This window comes from Hemiscyllium ocellatum, chromosome 8, assembly GCF_020745735.1.
Source record: "Hemiscyllium ocellatum isolate sHemOce1 chromosome 8, sHemOce1.pat.X.cur, whole genome shotgun sequence".
Taxonomy (NCBI): domain Eukaryota; kingdom Metazoa; phylum Chordata; class Chondrichthyes; order Orectolobiformes; family Hemiscylliidae; genus Hemiscyllium; species Hemiscyllium ocellatum.
Genome location: NC_083408.1, coordinates 116,385,605 through 116,404,053, shown reverse-complemented (window position 1 = coordinate 116,404,053; position 18,449 = coordinate 116,385,605). Strand labels below are relative to the sequence as shown.

At 48.6% G+C, this 18,449-nt stretch overlaps 1 protein-coding gene across 2 annotated transcripts in view; it reads right to left on the bottom strand.

Annotated features, from left to right (window-relative positions):
* Positions 1–14,897, bottom strand: part of esr2a (estrogen receptor 2a) — a 165,943-nt gene extending 151,046 nt beyond the window's left edge. For both annotated transcript variants that reach the window (XM_060829508.1, XM_060829509.1), the window contains exon 1: positions 14,479–14,897. In XM_060829508.1, the coding sequence (XP_060685491.1) occupies positions 14,479–14,897 (419 nt within the window). The remainder of the gene's footprint in view (positions 1–14,478) is intronic.
* Positions 14,898–18,449: the final 3,552 nt, after the last annotated feature.

Genomic DNA, 18,449 nt, shown 5'->3' with positions numbered 1-18,449 from the left:
TTAGTGTGGACAATTATGATTTCCTGTTTTGTGTCAGACAGTAATGACTTGTTGTTAGTGTTGGACAGTAACAATTTTCTGTTTAGTGTGGGACAGTAATGCTTTCCTGTTAGTGTGGGGCAGTAATGATTTTCTGTTGGTATGGGACAGTAATGATTTCCCGTTAGTGTGGGACAGTGATGATTTTTTGTTTCGTGTGGGACAGTAATTATTTCCTGTTCGTGTGGGACAGCAATGATATTCCGCTTTGTGTGGGATAGTAATGATTTTCCGTTTAGTGTGGGACAGTAATGATTTTCCGTTTAGTGTGGGACAGTAATGATTTTCTGTTTAGTGTGGGACAGTTATGATTTTCCGTTTCATGCGGGACCCTAATAATTTCTGTTTATTGTGGGACAGTAATAATCTTCCATTTAATGTGGAACAGTAATGATTTCCTGTGAGTGTAGAACAATAATGATTTTCCATTTCGTGTGGGACAGTGATGATTTCATATTAGTGTGGGACAGTAATGATTTCCTGTTAGTGCGACTCAGTAATGATTTCCGTTTAGTGTGGGACAGTAATGATTTTCTGTTTAGTGTGGGACAGTCATGATTTCCTGTTAGTGCGGGACAGTATTGATTTACTGTTAGTGTGGCACAGTAATGATTTTCCATTTAGTGTGGGACAGTAATGATTTTCTGTTTAGTGTGGGACAGTAGTGATTTTCTGGTTCGTGTGGGACAGTAATGATTTTCTGTTATCGTGGACAATTATGATTTCCTGTTTTGTGTCGGACAGTAATGACTTGTTGTTAATGTTGGACAGTAATGATTTTCTGTTCGTGTGGGACAGCAATGATATTCCGCTTAGTGTGGGATAGTAATGATTTTCCATTTAGTGTGGGACAGTAATGATTTTCCGTTTAGTGTGGGACAGTAATGCTTTTCTGTTCAGTGTGGGACAGTAATGATTTCCTGTTGGTGTGGGACAGTAATGATTTTCTGATTAGTGTGGGACTGTAATGATTTTCTGTTTCGTTTGGGACAGGAATGACTTTCTGTTCAGTGTGGGACAGTAATGATTTCCTGTTAGTGTGGGATAGTAATGATTTTCTGTTTAGTGTGGGACAGAAATGATTTTCTGTTTAGTGTGGGACAGTGATGATTTTCCATTCAGTGTGGGACAGTAATGATTTCATGTTAGTGTGAGATAGTAATGATTTTCTGTTTAGTGTGGGACAGTAATGATTTTCCATTCAGTGTGGGACAGTAATGATATCCTGTTGGTGTGGGACAGTAATAAATTTCTTGTTAGTTCAAATTTTGGGAAAAGATTTGTAGCTCGGGTGCTCTTGTTATGGTTGTGTTCGCCAAGCTGGGAATTTGTGTTGTAGACGTTTTGTCCCCTGTCGAGGTGACATCCTCAGTGATTGGGAGCCTCCTGTGAAGCGCTTCTGTGCTGATTCCTCCGGCATTTATAGTGGCTTGTCTCTGCCGCTTCCAGTTGTCAGTTGCTGTCCGCTGCAGTGGCCGGTATGTTGGGTCCAGGTCGATGTGTTTGTTGATAGAATTTGTGGATGAGTGCCATGCCTCTAGGAATTCCCTGGCTGTTCTCTGTTTGGCTTGCCCTATAATAGTAGTGTTGTCCCAGTCAAACTTATGTTGCTTGTCATCTGAGTGTGTGGCTACTAAGGATAGCTGGTCATGTCGTTTCGTGGCTAGTTGGTGTTCATGGATGCGGACCGTTAGCTGTCTTCCTGTTTGTCCTATGTAGTGTTTTGTGCAGTCCTTGCATGGGATTTTGTACACTACCTTGGTTTTGTTCATGCTGGGTATCGGGTCCTTTGTCCTAGTGAGTTGTTGTCTGAGAGTGGCTGTTGGTTTGTGTGCTGTTATGGGTCCTTGTGGTCGCAGCAGTCTGACTGTCAGTTCGGAAATGCTCCTGATGTATGGTGTGTGGCTAGTCCTTTGGGTTGCGGCATGTCCTCGTTCCGTTCTCTTTCCCTTAGGCATCTGTTGATGAAATTGCGTGGGTATCCGTTTTTGGTGAATACATTGTATAGGTGTTCTTCTTCCTCTTTTTGCTGTTCTGGTGTACTGCAGTGTGTTGTGGTCCTTTTGAATAGTGTCTTGATGCAACTTCTTTTGCGTGTGTTGGGGTGGTTGCTTTCATAGTTCAGGACTTGGTCTGTGTGTGTGGCTTTCCTGTATACCTTTGTGGTGAAATCTCCGTTCGGTGTTCTCTGTACTATCACGTCTAGGAACGGGAGCTGGTTGTCCTTTTCTTCCTCTCTCGTGAATCGGATTCCTGTGAGTGTGGCGTTGATGATCCGGTGTGTGTTCTCTATTTCTGTGTTTTTAATGATTACAAAGGTGTCATCCACGTATCTGACCCAGAGTTTGTGTTTGAAGTTGCGGTAAGACTGTTTGTTCTAATCTTTGCATTACCGCTTCTGCTATGAGTCCAGAGATGGGTGAGCTCATGGGTGTGCCGTTGATTTGTTCATATATTTGGTTGTTGAATGTGAAGTGTGTTGTGAGGTACAGGTCCAGTAGTTTGCCGTCTTTGTTGATTGGTTCCACGTCTTGTTGTCTGTTCTGTATGTCCAGCAGATTGCTTATTGTTTCTCTAGCTAGGGTTTTGTCAATAAAGGTGAACAGTGCTGTTACACCGAATGAGACCATAGTTTCTTCCTTGTCTGTGTGTATATTTCTGATGATATCCAAGAATTCCTGTGTTGACTGGATAGAGTGTCTGGATCCGCTGATCAGGTGTTTCAGTTTCTGTTGTAGCTCTTTAGCCAGTTTGTGTGATGGTGTCCCTGGTAGTGATACTATGGGTCTGAGTGGGATGTCTGGTTTGTATATGCCGGAGGAAAGATCACAGAAGCGCTTCACAGGAGGCTCCCAAGCACTGAGGATGTCACCTAGCCAGGGGACGAAACGTCTGCAATACGAATTCCCAGCTCGGCGAACAGAACCACAACAACGAGCACCCGAGCTATAAATCTTCTCACAAACTTCGAACACCTACAGGTGAGGGATGCTAAGACAAGCCAGGAAATGGGAATCCTGTGCCAACTGCCTAAGCGCCACATACGAACAACTCTGGTTCCTGCATGAATGCCGAAAGAATTGAATCCTTCCACAATGTGTCAGATACAGACCACCAGTCAACAACCCACAAGCCAGAGACACAGCCAGACAGAACGGATTCAGGATGATCCAGGTAATGAGTACAGACGCTCACAACAGACTCCACAAATACAGACAAGAAATTGCGCGCCAAAAATCATTAATTTCAAAAACCACCAATCAGGAATGGACCCGGACCGTAGAACAGACCATCACCCTAGGACAGAACAGGACCACACACCGCAAAAAAATGGCACGTAAAGAAAAAATGGCCAAACTAACACACAACAAAGAGGACACCACAACACACACCTGGGTTAAAAACCTCTCCCACAGACAGCTCACAGACACAGAAAGAACAATCCTGGCCAAGGGACTTAACTACAACCACAGGGACGCTAAGACAGCAGACTTCCCACAGCACTAGAATGCACACTCAGGAACAATGGACTGACAGAAGAGACACAACAAACAGTGAGACAAAGTATCGTACCTATGATAACAAGAAAAAGGCAAACACACAACCTCAACACCAAGGAGAGGGAAGCACTAAAATCACTAAGAAACGATAAGAATATAATTATACTACCGGTAGACAAAGGCAGAAGGACAGTCATCCTGGACAAAGCAGAGTACATCCAAAAAGCACAACAACTTGCAGATACCAACACCTACCAAAAGAGGGAGTTTGACCCCACCCCACAGCTCACCGATAGGATAATCAACAGACTGAGGAACCTACAAAAAAAACGGACAGATAACCACGTCTGACCTACAAAGAATGAAACCGGAAAGCAACACCACCCCCAGATTCTATGGACTACCTAAAGTACACAAACCAGACATCCCACTCAGACCCATAGTATCACTACCAGGGACACCATCACACAAACTGGCTAAAGAGCTACAACAGAAACTGAAACACCTGATCAGCGGATCCAGACACTCTATACAGTCAACACAGGAATTCTTGGACATCATCAGAAATATACACATAGACAAGGAAGAAACTATGGTCTCATTCGATGTAACAGCACTGTTCACCTCTATCGACAAAACCCTAGCTAGAGAAACAATATCCAACCTGCTGGACATACAGAACAGACAACAAGACGGGGAACCTATCAACAAAGACTGCATACTCAAACTACTGGACCTGTGCCTCACAACACACTTCACATTCAACAACCAAATATATGAACAAATCACCGGCACACCCATGGGCTCAACCATCTCCGGACTCATAGCAGAAGCAGTAATGCAAAGGTTAGAACAAACAATCTTACCGCAAATTCAACCCAAACTCTGGGTCAGATACGTGGATGATACCTTTGTAATCATTAAAAACACAGAAATAGAGAACACACACCGGATCATCAACGCCACACTCACAGGAATCCAATTCACTGGAGAGGAAGAAAAGGACAACCAGCTCCCATTCCTAGACGTGATGGTACAGAGAACACCGAATGGACATTTCACCACGAAGGTATACAGGAAAGCCACACACACAGACCAAGTCCTGAACTAGGAAAGCAACCACCCCAACACACACAAAAGAAGTTGCATCAAAAGGACCACAACACACTGCAGCACACCAGAACTGCAAAAAGAGGAAGAAGAACACCTATACAATGTATTCACCAAAAACAGACACCCTGCAATTTCATCAACAGATGCCTAAGGGAAAGACAACGGAATGAGGACATGCCTCAACCCAAAGGACTAGCCACACTCCCATACATCAGGAGCATTTCTGAACTGACAGTCAGACTACTGCGACCACTAGGACTCATAACAGCACACAAACCAACAGCCACTCTCAGACAACAACTCACCAGGACAAAGGACCCGATACCCAGCATGAGCAAAACCAATGTAGTGTACAAAATCCCATGCAAGGACTGCACAAAACGCTACATAGGACAAACAGGAAGACAGCTAACAACCCACATCCATGAACACCAACTAGCCACGAAATGACATGGGGACACATTTCTTCAGCCAGGGAGTGGTGGGCCCGTGGAATTCATTGCCGCAGAGTGCAGTGGAGGCCGGGACGCTAAATGTCTTCAATGTAGAGATTGATAGATTCTTGATGTCATGAGGAATTAAGGGCTACGGGGAGAATGCTGGTAATGGAGTTGAAATGCCCATCAGCCATGATTGAATGGTGGAGTGGACTCAATGGGCTGAATGGCCTTACTTCTACTCCTATGTCTTATGGTCTAATGGTCTAATGGTCTTATGGACATGACCAACTATCCTTAGTAGCCACACACTCAGATGACAAATAACATGAATTCGACTGGGACAACCCCACTATTATAGGACAAGCCAAACAGAGAACAGCCAGGGAATTCCTAGAGGCTTGGCACTCATCCACAGATTCAATCAATAAGCACATCGACCTGGACCCAACATACCGGCCACTGCAGCGGACAGCTGGAACTGACAACCGGAAGCGGCAGAGACACACTACTATAAATGCCGGAGGAAAGATCACAGAAGTGCTTCACAGGAGGCTCCCAAGCACTGAGGATGTCACCTAGACAGGGGACGAAACGTCTGCAACACAAATTCCCAGCTCGGCGAACAGAACCACAACATTTCTTGTTAGTTTGGGACAGTAATTACTTTCCCTTTAGTGTGGGACAGTAATGATTTTCCATTTAGCGTGGGACAGTAATGATTTCCTGTTAGCGTGGGACAGTAATGATTTCCTGTTGGTGTGGGACAGAAATGATTTTCCGTGTAATGTGTAACAGTAATGATTTTCTGTCAGTGTGGGACAGTAATGATTTTCCGTTAATGTGGGACAGTGATGATTTCCTCTCAGTGTGGGACAGTAATGATTTCCTGATTAATGTGGACAGTAAGGATTTCCTGTTAGTGTGGGACAGTAATGTTTTTATGTTAGTGTGGGATAGGAATGATTTTCTCTTTAGTGTGGGACTGTAATGATTTCCTGTTAGTGTGGAACAGTAATGATTTTCTGTTTAGTGTGGGACAGTAATGATTTCCTGTGAGACTGGGACAGTAATGATTTCCTGTTGGTGTGGGTCAGTAATGATTTCCCGTTAGTGTGGGACAGTAATGATTTCCTGTTAGTGTGGGTCAGTAATGATTTCCCGTTAGTGTGGGACAGTAATGATTTCCTGTTAGTGTGGGACTGTGATGATTTTCTGTTTGTGTGGGACAGTAATAATTTTCCATTTAGCGTGGGACAGGAATGGTTTCCTGTTAGTATGGGGCAAGAATGACCTTCCTTTTTGTGTGGGACAGTAATGACTTCCTATTAGTGTGGGACAGTAATGATTTTCCATTTAGTGTGGGACAGTAATGATTTCCTGTTAGCTTGCGACAGTAATGACTTTCCGATTAGGGTGGGACAGTAATGGTTTTCAGGAAATCGTTCCTGTCCCACACTAAACGGAAAATCATTCCTCTCCCACAATAACAGAAAATCATTACTGTCCCATACTAAACGGACAATCATGACTGTCCCACAATAACAGGAAACCATTCCGGTCCCACGCTAAACGGAAAATTATTACTGTCCCACACTATCAGGAAATCATTACGGTCCCACACTAACAGGACATCATTACTGTCCCACACTAAACAGGAAATCATTACTGTCCCACACTAACAGAAAATAATTACTGTCCCACACTAACAAGAAATCATAACTGTCCCACACCAACAAGAAATAATTACTGTCCCACACTAACAGGAAATCATTACTGTCCCACACGAAACAGGAAATCATTACTGCCCCACACAAACAGGAAATCATTACTGTTCCACACCAACAGAAAATAATTACTATCCCACACTAAACAGGAAATCATTACTGTCCCACACCAACAGGAAATCATTACTGTCCCACACTAACAGGAAAACATTATTTCCAGTAATGATTTCCTGGTTAGTGTGTGACAGGAATGATTTTCTGAAAATGTGTTGCTGTAAAGGTGCAGCAGGCCAGGCAGCAACCAAGGAGCAGGAGAATCGACGTTTCGGGCATGAGCCCTTCCATTTAGTGTGGAACAGTAACAATTTTCTGTTTAGTTTGGGACAGTATTGATTTCCTGTTAGTGTGGGACAGTAATGATTTTCCGTTTAGTGTGGGACAGTGATGATTTGGCGAACCAGTTTCCAAACTTTGTACAGCAGTATCTTTCAGAACCAGCTTCCTCTGGGAGTAACTAATGCTGCCTGGAATGGAACCCAACTCTGAGTCACACACAGCAGCTAATCACTGTACGATTAACCTGCTTAGCCAAAACACACAACCTTTCGCACTGGGTTTGAGTCGAGTGAAGTGAGCAGACTTCAAGTGGTGCAGGGAGTTCGGGATCACACTGACAGAGCTATACAGGACAGTACAGGCCCTTCGGCCCATCAAATCCTCACTGGCAAAATCTATGGAGGTGGCGGCAGTTCACAGTATTCCCCAAAGCCCTGTACACCCGCAGCCCCCCTTCCCTTGTTATAAAATCATGAGGGGCATGGATAGGGCAAATAGACAAAGTCCTTTCCCTGGGGTGGGGGAGTCTTGAACTGGAGGGCATAGAATTAGGGTGAGATGGGAAAGTTTTAAGAGACCTAAGGGGCAAATTTTTCACACAGAGGGTGGTGCATGTAAGGAATGAGCTGCCAGAGGATATGGTGGAGGCTGCAACATTTAAAAGGCATGTGGGTAGGTATATGAATAGGAAGGGTTTAGAGGGATATGGGCCAAGTGCTGGCAAGTGGGACTAGATTGGGTTGGGATATCTGGTTGTGTTGCTGAAAGGTCTATTTCCGTGCTGTACGGCTCGATGACTCTAACTGAAACAAGCTGAAAAATAAGTTTGTTTTTATAATTTTGAGGAGGAGGAACGAGAGGGCAGAAGAGCAAAATGGAAAAGGATTGTTAGTAGTACTGAAAGAAAAAGGTGTAAAAGGGATATAAACTAAGGTGTGAAAGGGAAAGCATTGATCCTTTCAGTAAACGTGAAGTAGATAAGACACAGAGGTGACCTGGCTGTGGGCTCGGGGGGGGGAAGGTAAAGACGTTAGAGAACAAAAATAAGGCAGTTAGATTTTGAGATTATTACATTCAGTGTTGAGACTTTGAGGCTGGAAAGTGCTTCAATGGAAAATGAGGTTTTGTTCCTCCAGTTTAAGAATATAAACCCAATTCGCTCAGTCACTCATCACAGAACATCTCGGACGTTTCACCAATCCACCTGGATCCTTTCACAAATATGGAAGACACAGTATTCCCCAAAGCCCTGTACACCCGCAGCCCCCCTTCCCTTGGTAATAATGGCCGATATATCACTGGATTTCCAAAGTGGCTACTGGGAGCTGGCTGCTGACTTTCTATGGAGCTCGGGCTGGTATTGTGAGCTCCCTCTGAACAGCAAGATTTGTAAGTTACGTTTACATTTAAGAAAGACATTCTGTGTTTCTTGTCTCACCAAAGTGAGTAACACACATTTAAGAACATAAGAGCTAGGAGCAGCAGTAGGCCATTCGGCCCTTCAAGCCTACTCTGCCATTCAGTAAGATCATGGCTGATCCTTTCATGGGCTCAGACCCACCTACCGTGCTCTCACCGAAATCCTTAACTCCATTAGTGTTCAAAAATCTATCTATCTTTGCCTTAAAAACATTCAACGAGGTAGCCTCAACTACTTCATTGGGCTGGGAATTCCATAGATTTACACCCTCTGGGTAAGGAAGTTCCTCCTCAATTCAGTCCTAAACCTGCTCCCCCTAACTTGGAGGCTATGCCCTCTTGTCCTAGTTTCACTCTCCAGTGGAAACATCCTCTCGACTTCTATCTCATCTATTCCCTTCATAATCTTCTATGTTTCTACAACATTCCCCTTCATTCTTCTGAATTCCAATGAACATAATCCCAGTCTACACAGCCTCTCCTCATAAGGCAACCCCTCAACTCAACCTAGTGACCCTCCTCTGCTCCCCCCTCTCTGGTGCCAGTACATCCAGGTGACCCTTACCCACACCATACTTCACGTGCCACCATGCTGCCTACTCATTTACCCTGGGAGAAAGTGAGGACTGCAGATGCTGGAGATCAGAGCCGAAAATGTGTTGCTGGAAAAGCGCAGCAGGTCAGGCAGCATCCAAGGAACAGGGGATTCGACGTTTTGGGCATGAGCCCTTCTCCTACTCACTCACCCTCTCCAGCTGACAATCCCACCCAACTTTATGTCGTTAGCAAACTTAGACTTCTGTCTCTTAATCCAAAGCCATTACTGTTGGTTGTGGAATGAGGAGTCTGCTGGAGTGCTGGTTTGTGATGCAGACTAACACCAACAGTGTGGGTTCGAATCCCAAACCTGCAGAGATCACTGTCAAGGACTCTCCTCCTCACCCTCTCCTGATGCGTACTGACCCTCAGGTTAAACCATCACCTATCATTTCTTTCTAATGAGAGAGTAGCCCTATGGTCCTCAGACCATTGTGACTTGACCTTTTACGATCCTTGACTCCCCTAATAAGCTACTGTTTGATCTTCACAGAGTTATAGGGTACAGGGTGGAGCCATTCGGCCCATTGAGTCCATCCTAGCTACGATTCAAACAATCCCACTCACTCCTATGCCCCTGCTCTACCCTCAGACATTTATTCTAATGCCTTTTGAATCATTCATTGTCTCCATTTCCAGCAGCCATGAAAAAAAATCCATCTCCCTCACATCCCTCCTGTACCTCTAACCCTAATCGTTAGAGGTGGGAGCCTGCACCATGGGAATAGCGGTCCCTTGTTTACTTTATCAAAATGTGCCGTCATTATGGACCCTCAGTGAAACCACTATCCCCTCAATCTCCTTTAGCCAAGTTTCACCAACTGAACCATGTAACTAAAGGCCCCTCATGGACCCTCATATCCTCCTTAAAGTGCAGGGCCGAAACTGAATGGAATAGAATGGGAGGTGGTCGTGGTAATGCTCTGGACCAGTAATCCAGAGCCTCATTCCCCTGGGGTCAGGGGTTGGAATCCTAGCCTGGCAGATTGTACAATTTGCATTAAACAAAAAGATGTCCAAATGACAGCCGCCATTTTAATTAAAAACAAAGGTTAGGCTTTAAAAATATACTGCCCTTTAGGGAAAAAATCTCCCATCCTTACCTGGTCTGGCCTACATGTAACTCCACACCCACAGTGATGTGGTGGACTCTTAACTGCCCTCTGGGTAATTAGGGATGGGTAATAAATGCTGACCTGGCCAACGATGCCCATACCTGCTTGGTGTAACTCAGGATTTATAAAATTTCAACATAAATACCAACTCCATGCACTTTGTCCATAATCCCAGAGCATTAGGGGCCTCTAATTTGCGAGTCATAGACTTAGACAGCACAGAAACAGACCTGTCAATCTAACCCGTCCATGCTGACTGGACATACTAACCCAATCTAGTCCCACCTGCCAGCACCCGGCCCATATCCCTCCAAACCCTTCCTATTCGTATACCCATCCAGATGCCTCTTAAATGTTGTAATTGTACCAGCCTCCACCACTTCCTCTGGCAGCTCATTCCATACACGTACCACCCTCTGCGTGAAAACGTTGCCCCTTAGGTCTCTTTTATATCTTTCCCCTCTCACCCTAAACCTATGCCCTTTAGTTCTGGCCGCCCCGACCCCAGGGAAAAGACTTCGTTTTTGTAAACCTCTATCAGGTCATCCCTCAGCCTCCAGCGCTCCAGGGAAAACAGCCCCAGCCTGTTCAGCCTCTCCCTGTAGCCCCATCCTCCAGTCCCAATGTCACGTCCTGTTCAACACATCCTTCCACCTGTACCCTGGCCCCGCTGCGCCCGCATTCTCAGGCACTGGAACACTGTCCCTTCCGCCAAATCACACAGGCTTTACCTGCTCACCAACAGGCTGAGGTGTTGTTTTGCTGAGGAACACATTTTTACTGAACATATTCATTTATTTGGGAATATTCGGAATAGGGTGAGGCCATGTGGTAGGTGCGAGGTATTGTCATCCCTTCACCTGGCTATCTCCGGGACCGAGGCTACAATGTGAAAGGCAATGGGTTCACCGAATCTGGGCAGGTGGGGAAATCTTGCTTTCTGCATCCTGGACAGCACAACAACCAACTGCATTTATATAGAGTCCATCAATATGTTGGAAAACCAAATGGAGTTCATGGGTGATTATTTCACAAAGTTTTAGCTGTGTTGATTGGTCAATCCCTTCATCCCAGGAATGCAACCAGTGAATCGCTTCAGAACTGCCCCCAGTGTCAGTGTGTCCTTTCTTAAATACAGGGCCCTACACTGTCCACAGGGCCCTACACTGCCCACAGGGCCCTACACTGTCCACAGGGCCCTACACTGTCCACAGGGCTCGACACAGTCCACAGGACCCTACACTGCCCACAGGGCCGTACACTGTCCACAGGGCCGTACAATGTCCACAGGGCCCTACACTGCCTACAGGGCCCTACACTGTCCACAGGCACCCTATACTGTCCACAGGGCTCTACACTGTCCACAGGCACCCTATACTGTCCACAGGGCCCTACACTGTCCACAGGCACCCTATACTGTCCACAGGGCCCTACACTGTCCACAGGGCCCTACACTGTCCACAGGCTCCTACACTGCCCACAGGGCCCTACACTGTCCACAGGGCCGTACACTGCCCACAGGGCCCTACGCTGCCCACAGGACCCTACACTGCCCACAGGGCCGTACACTGCCCACAGGCCCTACACTGCCCACAGGGCCCTACACTGCCCACAGGGCCGTACACTGTCCACAGGGCCCTACACTGCCCACAGGGCCGTACACTGCCCACAGGCCCTACACTGTCCACAGGGCCGTACACTGTCCACAGGGCCGTACACTGTCCACAGGGCCCTACACTGTCCACAGGGCCGTACACTGCCCACAGGGCCCTACACTGCCCACAGGGCCCTACACTGCCCACAGGGCCCTACACTGTCCACAGGGCCCTACACTGCCTACAGGGCCCTACACTGTCCAAAGGCACCCTATACTGTCTACAGGGCCCTACACTGTCCACAGGCACCCTATACTGTCCACAGGGCTCTACACTGTCCACAGGATCCTACACTGTCCACAGGGCCCTACACTGTCCACAGGGCCCTACACTGCCCACAGGGCCCTACACTGCCCATAGGGCCCTACATTGCCCAACGGGTCCAACACTGTCTACAGTGCCTTACACTGCCAAAAGGGTCCTACACAACCCACTGGCCGTTACACTGCCCACAGTGCCCTCCATTGCCCACAGGGTTTTACAATGTACACAGGACCCTACACTGCCCACAGGGCCCTACACTGACCACAGCGTTCTACACTGTCCACAGTGTCCTACACTGCCCACAGGGCCCTACACTGCCCACAGGGCCCTACACTGCCCACTGGGCCCCAGACTGCCCACAGGCTCCTACACTGCCCACAGGCTCCTACACTGCCCACAGGGCCCTACACTGTCCACAGGATCCTACGTTGCCCACAGGGTCCTACACTGCCCACAGGGCCGTACACTGTCCGCAGTGCCCCACACTGCCTGCACGGTCCTACACTATCCACAGGGCCCTACACTTCCCACAGGGCTCCACACTGTCCACAGGGCTCCACACTGTCCACAAGGCCCTACACTACCCTCAGTGTCCTACACTGTCCACAGAGCCCTACACTACCCCCAGTGTCCTACACTGTCCACAGAGCCCTACACTACCCCCAGTGTCCTACACTGTCCACAGGGCACTACACTAGCCCCAGTGTCCTACACTATCCACAGGGCCCTACACTGCCCACAAGGCGTTACATTGTCCACCTTGTCCAGCTACAAGATCATCATCTTAGGGGAAAGGGGAGGGTTGGAGCTGGGGAAGGAGGAGGGGTGGAAGGGGTTGGGGGCTGTGGGGCTGGGGTCGAGGGTGGTGTTGTAGATTTGGAGAAGGAAGGAGTAGAGTGAGAGGAGGGAGGGATGGAGGGTTCGGACTTGGGGGGGCAAGAACAGAGGGATAGAGGGGGAGGGGAGAGGCCCAGGCAGTTCCCCAATAGGCCGATCCTAATTAGTGAAGGAGGGGCAGAGAAACCTGGGGGTGGGGTGTGATATGAACAGGTGACTGAGTTTGGGGAGGTCAGGGTTGGGGAAGCACCCTGGCCACAGAGCGAGGTGTATTTTAAACATGAGATCCAGCTAAACCATGGGCTAGTACAGGTCAGTGAATGTGGAAGGGAGGGCTGCATGGACATTGGGATGGGGGGAGTGAGAGAGCGGGTGGGGTGGTGGGGCTTGGGCAAAGAGGTTAGGGTGAGGGTGGGGTGGGCACGGGACGGTTTGAGGATGGGGTTTGGGGTAGGGTAGAAGGGTTGGGGTGTGGGTGGGGATGTGTGTGTGTGGGGGGAGGGGGTGAGGGATGGGGAGAGTGGGTGGGGTTGGGTGGGGGTGAGGGGGAGGGGGGAGGTGGTGAGGTGGGGTGAGGAGAAGGGGTGGGGAGAGGCTGTGTGATAGGAGTGGGTAGAGGGGTTGGGGTGGGGGTGGGGAGTGTGTGTCGCGGGGGTGAGGGGGTGGGGGTGCTGGGGAGAGGGTGTGGGGTTGGGGATGTGGGGAAGGGGGTGGAGTTGGGGTGGGGGAGAGGGGGTGAGGTGGGGGTGGTCAGAGGGGGGTGGGGAGAGGAGATGAGGTGGGAGTGAGTTTGGGGGTGAGGGGGTGTGGTGGGGTAGGGAGAAGGGGTGGAGTAGGGGTGGGGTTGGGGAGAGGGGTTGTGATGGTGGTGGGGAGAGGTGGGGTGTGGAGAGAGGGTGGGTAGAAGGGGTGGGGTGGTGTTGGGGGTGTGGGAGAGTGGGTGGGATTGGAGGTGGAGTTGAGGAGAGAGGTGGGGTAGGGGTGTGGGGAGAGGGAGTGGGGCGATGGTGGGGAGGGGGGTGGGGTGGGGGGGAAGAGAGGTGGTGGGGAAAGGGGTTGGGGTGGAGGTGGGGTTGAGGAGAAGAGGTGGGGTAGGGGGTGGGGAGAGGGTGCGAGGAGAGGGGTTGAGGTGGAGGTGGGGGTGTGGGGAGAGGAGGTGGGGTTGGAGGTGGGGTTGCGGAGCGGAGGTGGGGTGGGGGTGGTGAGAGGGGTTGGGGACAGGATGTGAGGAGAGGGGTTGAGGTGGAGGTGGGGGCGTGGGGAGAGGAGGTGGGGTTAGAGGTGGGGTTGGGGGAGAGGGGATGGGGTGGGAGTGGGGAGAGGGGTTGGGGAGAGGATGTGAAGAGAGGGGTTGAGGTGGAGGTGGGGTTGGGGGAGAGGGGATGGGGGTGGAGATGGGGAATGCTGTGAGGCAGACAGTGGGAATGGCCCAGTCTTACCTGTTGACCAGATGCTGCTCCCCGACTCTCAGGTCATCCCAAGGACTCTTGGGTGGCTCAGTGTACATGATTGGCTGCTGGCAGTGGATGGAGATGGGAGAAACATGGCTGGCTGATGACCAGTACATCGAGGGACTCAGGCTCTGCCTGACAATGGCCCCATCTGGTCCACTGGCATCACTGGGCATACTGTACCCCAGGATGGAGGGACTGTAGAAGGCCAGTGTCGGGTATTCGCTTGGTGAAGGAATGCAGACAGGGCCATGTTCAGCCAAGCTCGGCAGAGAGTTCCCGAATGGGGCCTGAGGGTGAGGGGGTCCAACTGACGAGGCGTTTTTCACGTGGTCTTCCATGGGCCCAGCTCGGAGCTCCTGTAGCTCAGGCATCTGCGAGCACTCCTTCATCCCTGAGGCGGCCATGTTGGATGGACAGGTCCCTCGGAGGAAGAACTTGTTCGGAGATCTCCGTTCATAAAACCACTGTGTCTTCTCACTGGGAACAAAGAACAGGACGAGGGAGAACAATGTAGCGGGTTAGTTCTGAAAGTAAAGGCCACCGAAAGGACAAGCCACAAGACAAGAGCTGGACAGCAGGTTGGGTGGGGGCCTGTGTATTGTCAACACGGAACAAGACCGTGATATCAAACGTAACAGTCTGGAGGGCAATCCACTGTCCTGACCTGGTCTGGCCTACGTCGGCCTCCACACCCACAGCAACATGGCCAGCTCTGACCTGCCCTCTGAAATGGCCAAGACAGCCACTCAGTTAGGGGGATGGACAACAAACACCCACCTCCCTGAAAGGAACAATCTCTGGCTTTGTTGTGGTGACAGTGCACAGCTGGAGGCCTGTGAGTCACACACGGCCTTTACCCCAGAGAGGTGTACTCCCAAATGAATGTTGAGTTCACTAAGATTCAGGACTGAGCCACAAGAGAATTGTGGAATTATCACAATGTGGAATGAGGCCACTCAGCCCACTGTGTCTGCAGCCCTATCCCCATGTGCCAACCTCCAGCAACCCCCTCCAATATCCCTGCACACCGTTTCTATCACAAGAACCGTCCAATGCCCCTCTAGAATGTCTTGGTTGAACCTGCCTCGACTATGTTTCCAGGCAGTACATTCCACACTCAAACTACTAGCTGTGTCAGGAAGTTTGCAAATCACATTAATTCTAGGTTTTAGATTAGATTACAGATTACAGTGTGGAAACAGGCCCTTCAGCCTTTTGTTCCTTTGAGAAGCAGGAACTGTTTCTCCTGATCCACTCTGTCCTGCCCGTTCATCTCCGCCATCTGCTCTGCGGTCTATATTCTTCAGTCTATCCTCATCACTGGTGTTTCTCATTCTTGTAACCATAGCATATAGACCTTTACAGCACAGTACAGGCCCTTCAGCCCTCGACTGGATTCCCTACCGATTAGGTTAGAATCCCTACAATATGGAAACAGGCTCTTCAGCCCAACAAGCCCACATTGACCCTCCAAAGAGGAACCCAGACCCGTTGCTCTATTTTTTATTCACCTCTGACTGATGCACCTAACACTACAGGCAATTTAGCATGGCCAATTCACCTGACCTGCCCATCTTTGGACTGTGGGAGGGAACCAGAGCACACGGAGGAAACCCACGCAGATACGGGGAGAATGTGCAAACTCCACAAAAGCAGTCACCCGAGGTGGGAATTGAACCCAAGTCCCTGGGGCTGAGAGGCAGCAGTGCTAAGCACTGAGCCACCATGTCACAATGTTGCACCACCCTGTGGAACCAATCTGAAGCCCATCTATCCTACACTATTCCATTCTTGTCCATGTGTATGTCCAATGACCATTTAAATGCCCTAAAGTTGCCGAGTCTATTACTGTTGCAGGCAGGGTGTTCCATGCCCCTACTACTCTCGGAGTAAAGAAACTACCTCTGACATCTGTCCCATATCTATCACCCCTCAATTTAAAGCTACATCCCATCAAGCTAGCCGTCACCATACTTGGAAAAAGGGTCTCCCTGTCCACCCTATCTAACCCTCTGATTATCTTATATGTCTCTATTAAGTCACCTCTCAACCTTCTTCTCTCTAACGAAAACAGCCTCAAGTCCCTCAGCCTTTCCTCGTAAGATCTTCCCTCCAGACTAGGCAACATCCTGGTAAATCTCCTCTGCACTCTTTCCAATGCTCCACATCCTTCCTATAATGTGGAGACCAGAACTGTACGCAATACTCCAAGTGCAGCTGCACCAGGGTTTTTTACAGGTGCAAAATTATCTCATGGCTCCAAAACTCAATCCCTCTACCAATAAAAGCTAACACACTGTATGCCTTCTTAACAACCGTATCAACCTGGGTGGCAACTTTCAGGGATCTATGTACATGGACAGCGAGATCTCACTGCTCATCTAGACTACCAAGAATCTTACCATTAACCCAGTACTCTCTATTCCTGTTGCTCCTTCCAAAGTGAATCACCTCACACTTTTCCACATTAAACTCCATTTGCCACCTCTCAGCCCAGCTCTGCAGCTTATCGATGTCTCTCTGTTACCGACAACATCCTTCGGCACTGTCCACAACTCTACCACAAACTCTAGTGCCATCCACAAATTTACCAAACCATTCTTCTACACCCTCATCCAGGTCATTTATAAAAATGACAAACAGCAGTGGCCCCAAAACAGATCCTTGGAGTACCCCACTAGTAACTGACTTCCAGGTTGAACATTTCCCATCAACCACCACCCTCTGTGATCTTTCAGCTAGCCAATTTCTGATCCAAACCACTAAATCCCCCTCAATCCCATGTCTCCCTATTTTCTGCAACAGCCTACCGTGGGGAACCTTATCAAACCCCTTACTGACATCCATATACACCACATCAACCACTTTACCCTCATCCACCTGTTTGGTCACCATCTCAAAGAACTCAATAAGGTTTGTGAGGCACGACCTATCCTTCACAAAACTGTGTTGACTACCCCTAATCAACTTATTCCTTTCTAGATGATTATAAATCCTATCTCTTATAACCTTTTCCAACACTTTACCCACAACCAAAGTAAGGCTCACTGATCTATAATTTCCAGGGTTGTCTCTACTCCCCTTCTTGAACAAGGGAACAACATTTGCTATCCTCCTGTCTTCTGGCACTATTCCTGTAGACAATGACAACATAAAGATCAAAGCCAAAGGCTCTGCAATCTCCTCCCTGGCTTCTCAGAGAATCCTGGGATAAATCCCATCTGGCCCAGGGGACTTCTCTGTTTTCACACTTTCCAGAAAGCTAACACCCCCTCCTTGTGAACTTCAATCCCATCAAGTCTAGTCTGTATCTCAGTATTCTCCTCGACAACATTGTCTTTTTCCTGTGTGAATACTGGTGAAAAATATTCGTTTAGCACCTCTCCTATCTCTTCTGACTCCATGCACAACTTCCCACTAGTGTCCCTGATTGGCCCTAATCTTACCCTAGTCATCCCTTTATTCCTGACATACCTATACAAAGCCTCAGGGGTTTCCTTGATCCCATCCGCCAAAGACTTTTCACCTCCCCTCCTGACTCTTCTTAGCTCCCTCTTTAGGTCCTTCCTGACTAACCTGTAACTCTCAAGTGCCCTAACTGAGTCTTCATGTCTCATCCTAACAGAAGCCTTCCTCTCCCTCTTGACAAGAGATTCAAATTGCTTAGTAAACCACAGTTCCCTCGCTTGACCACTTCCTCCCTGCCTGACAGGTACATACTTACCAAGGACCCACAGTAGCTGTTCCTTGAATAAGCTCCACATTTCAATTGTGCCCATCCCCTGCAGTTTCCTTCCCCATCCTATACATCCTAAATCTTGCCTAATCACATCATAATTGCCTTTCCCCCAGCTATAACTCTTGCCCTGCAGTATATACCTATCCCTTTCTATCACTAAAGTAAACATAATTGAATTGTGGCCACTATCACCGAAGTGCTCACCTCCCTTCAAGTC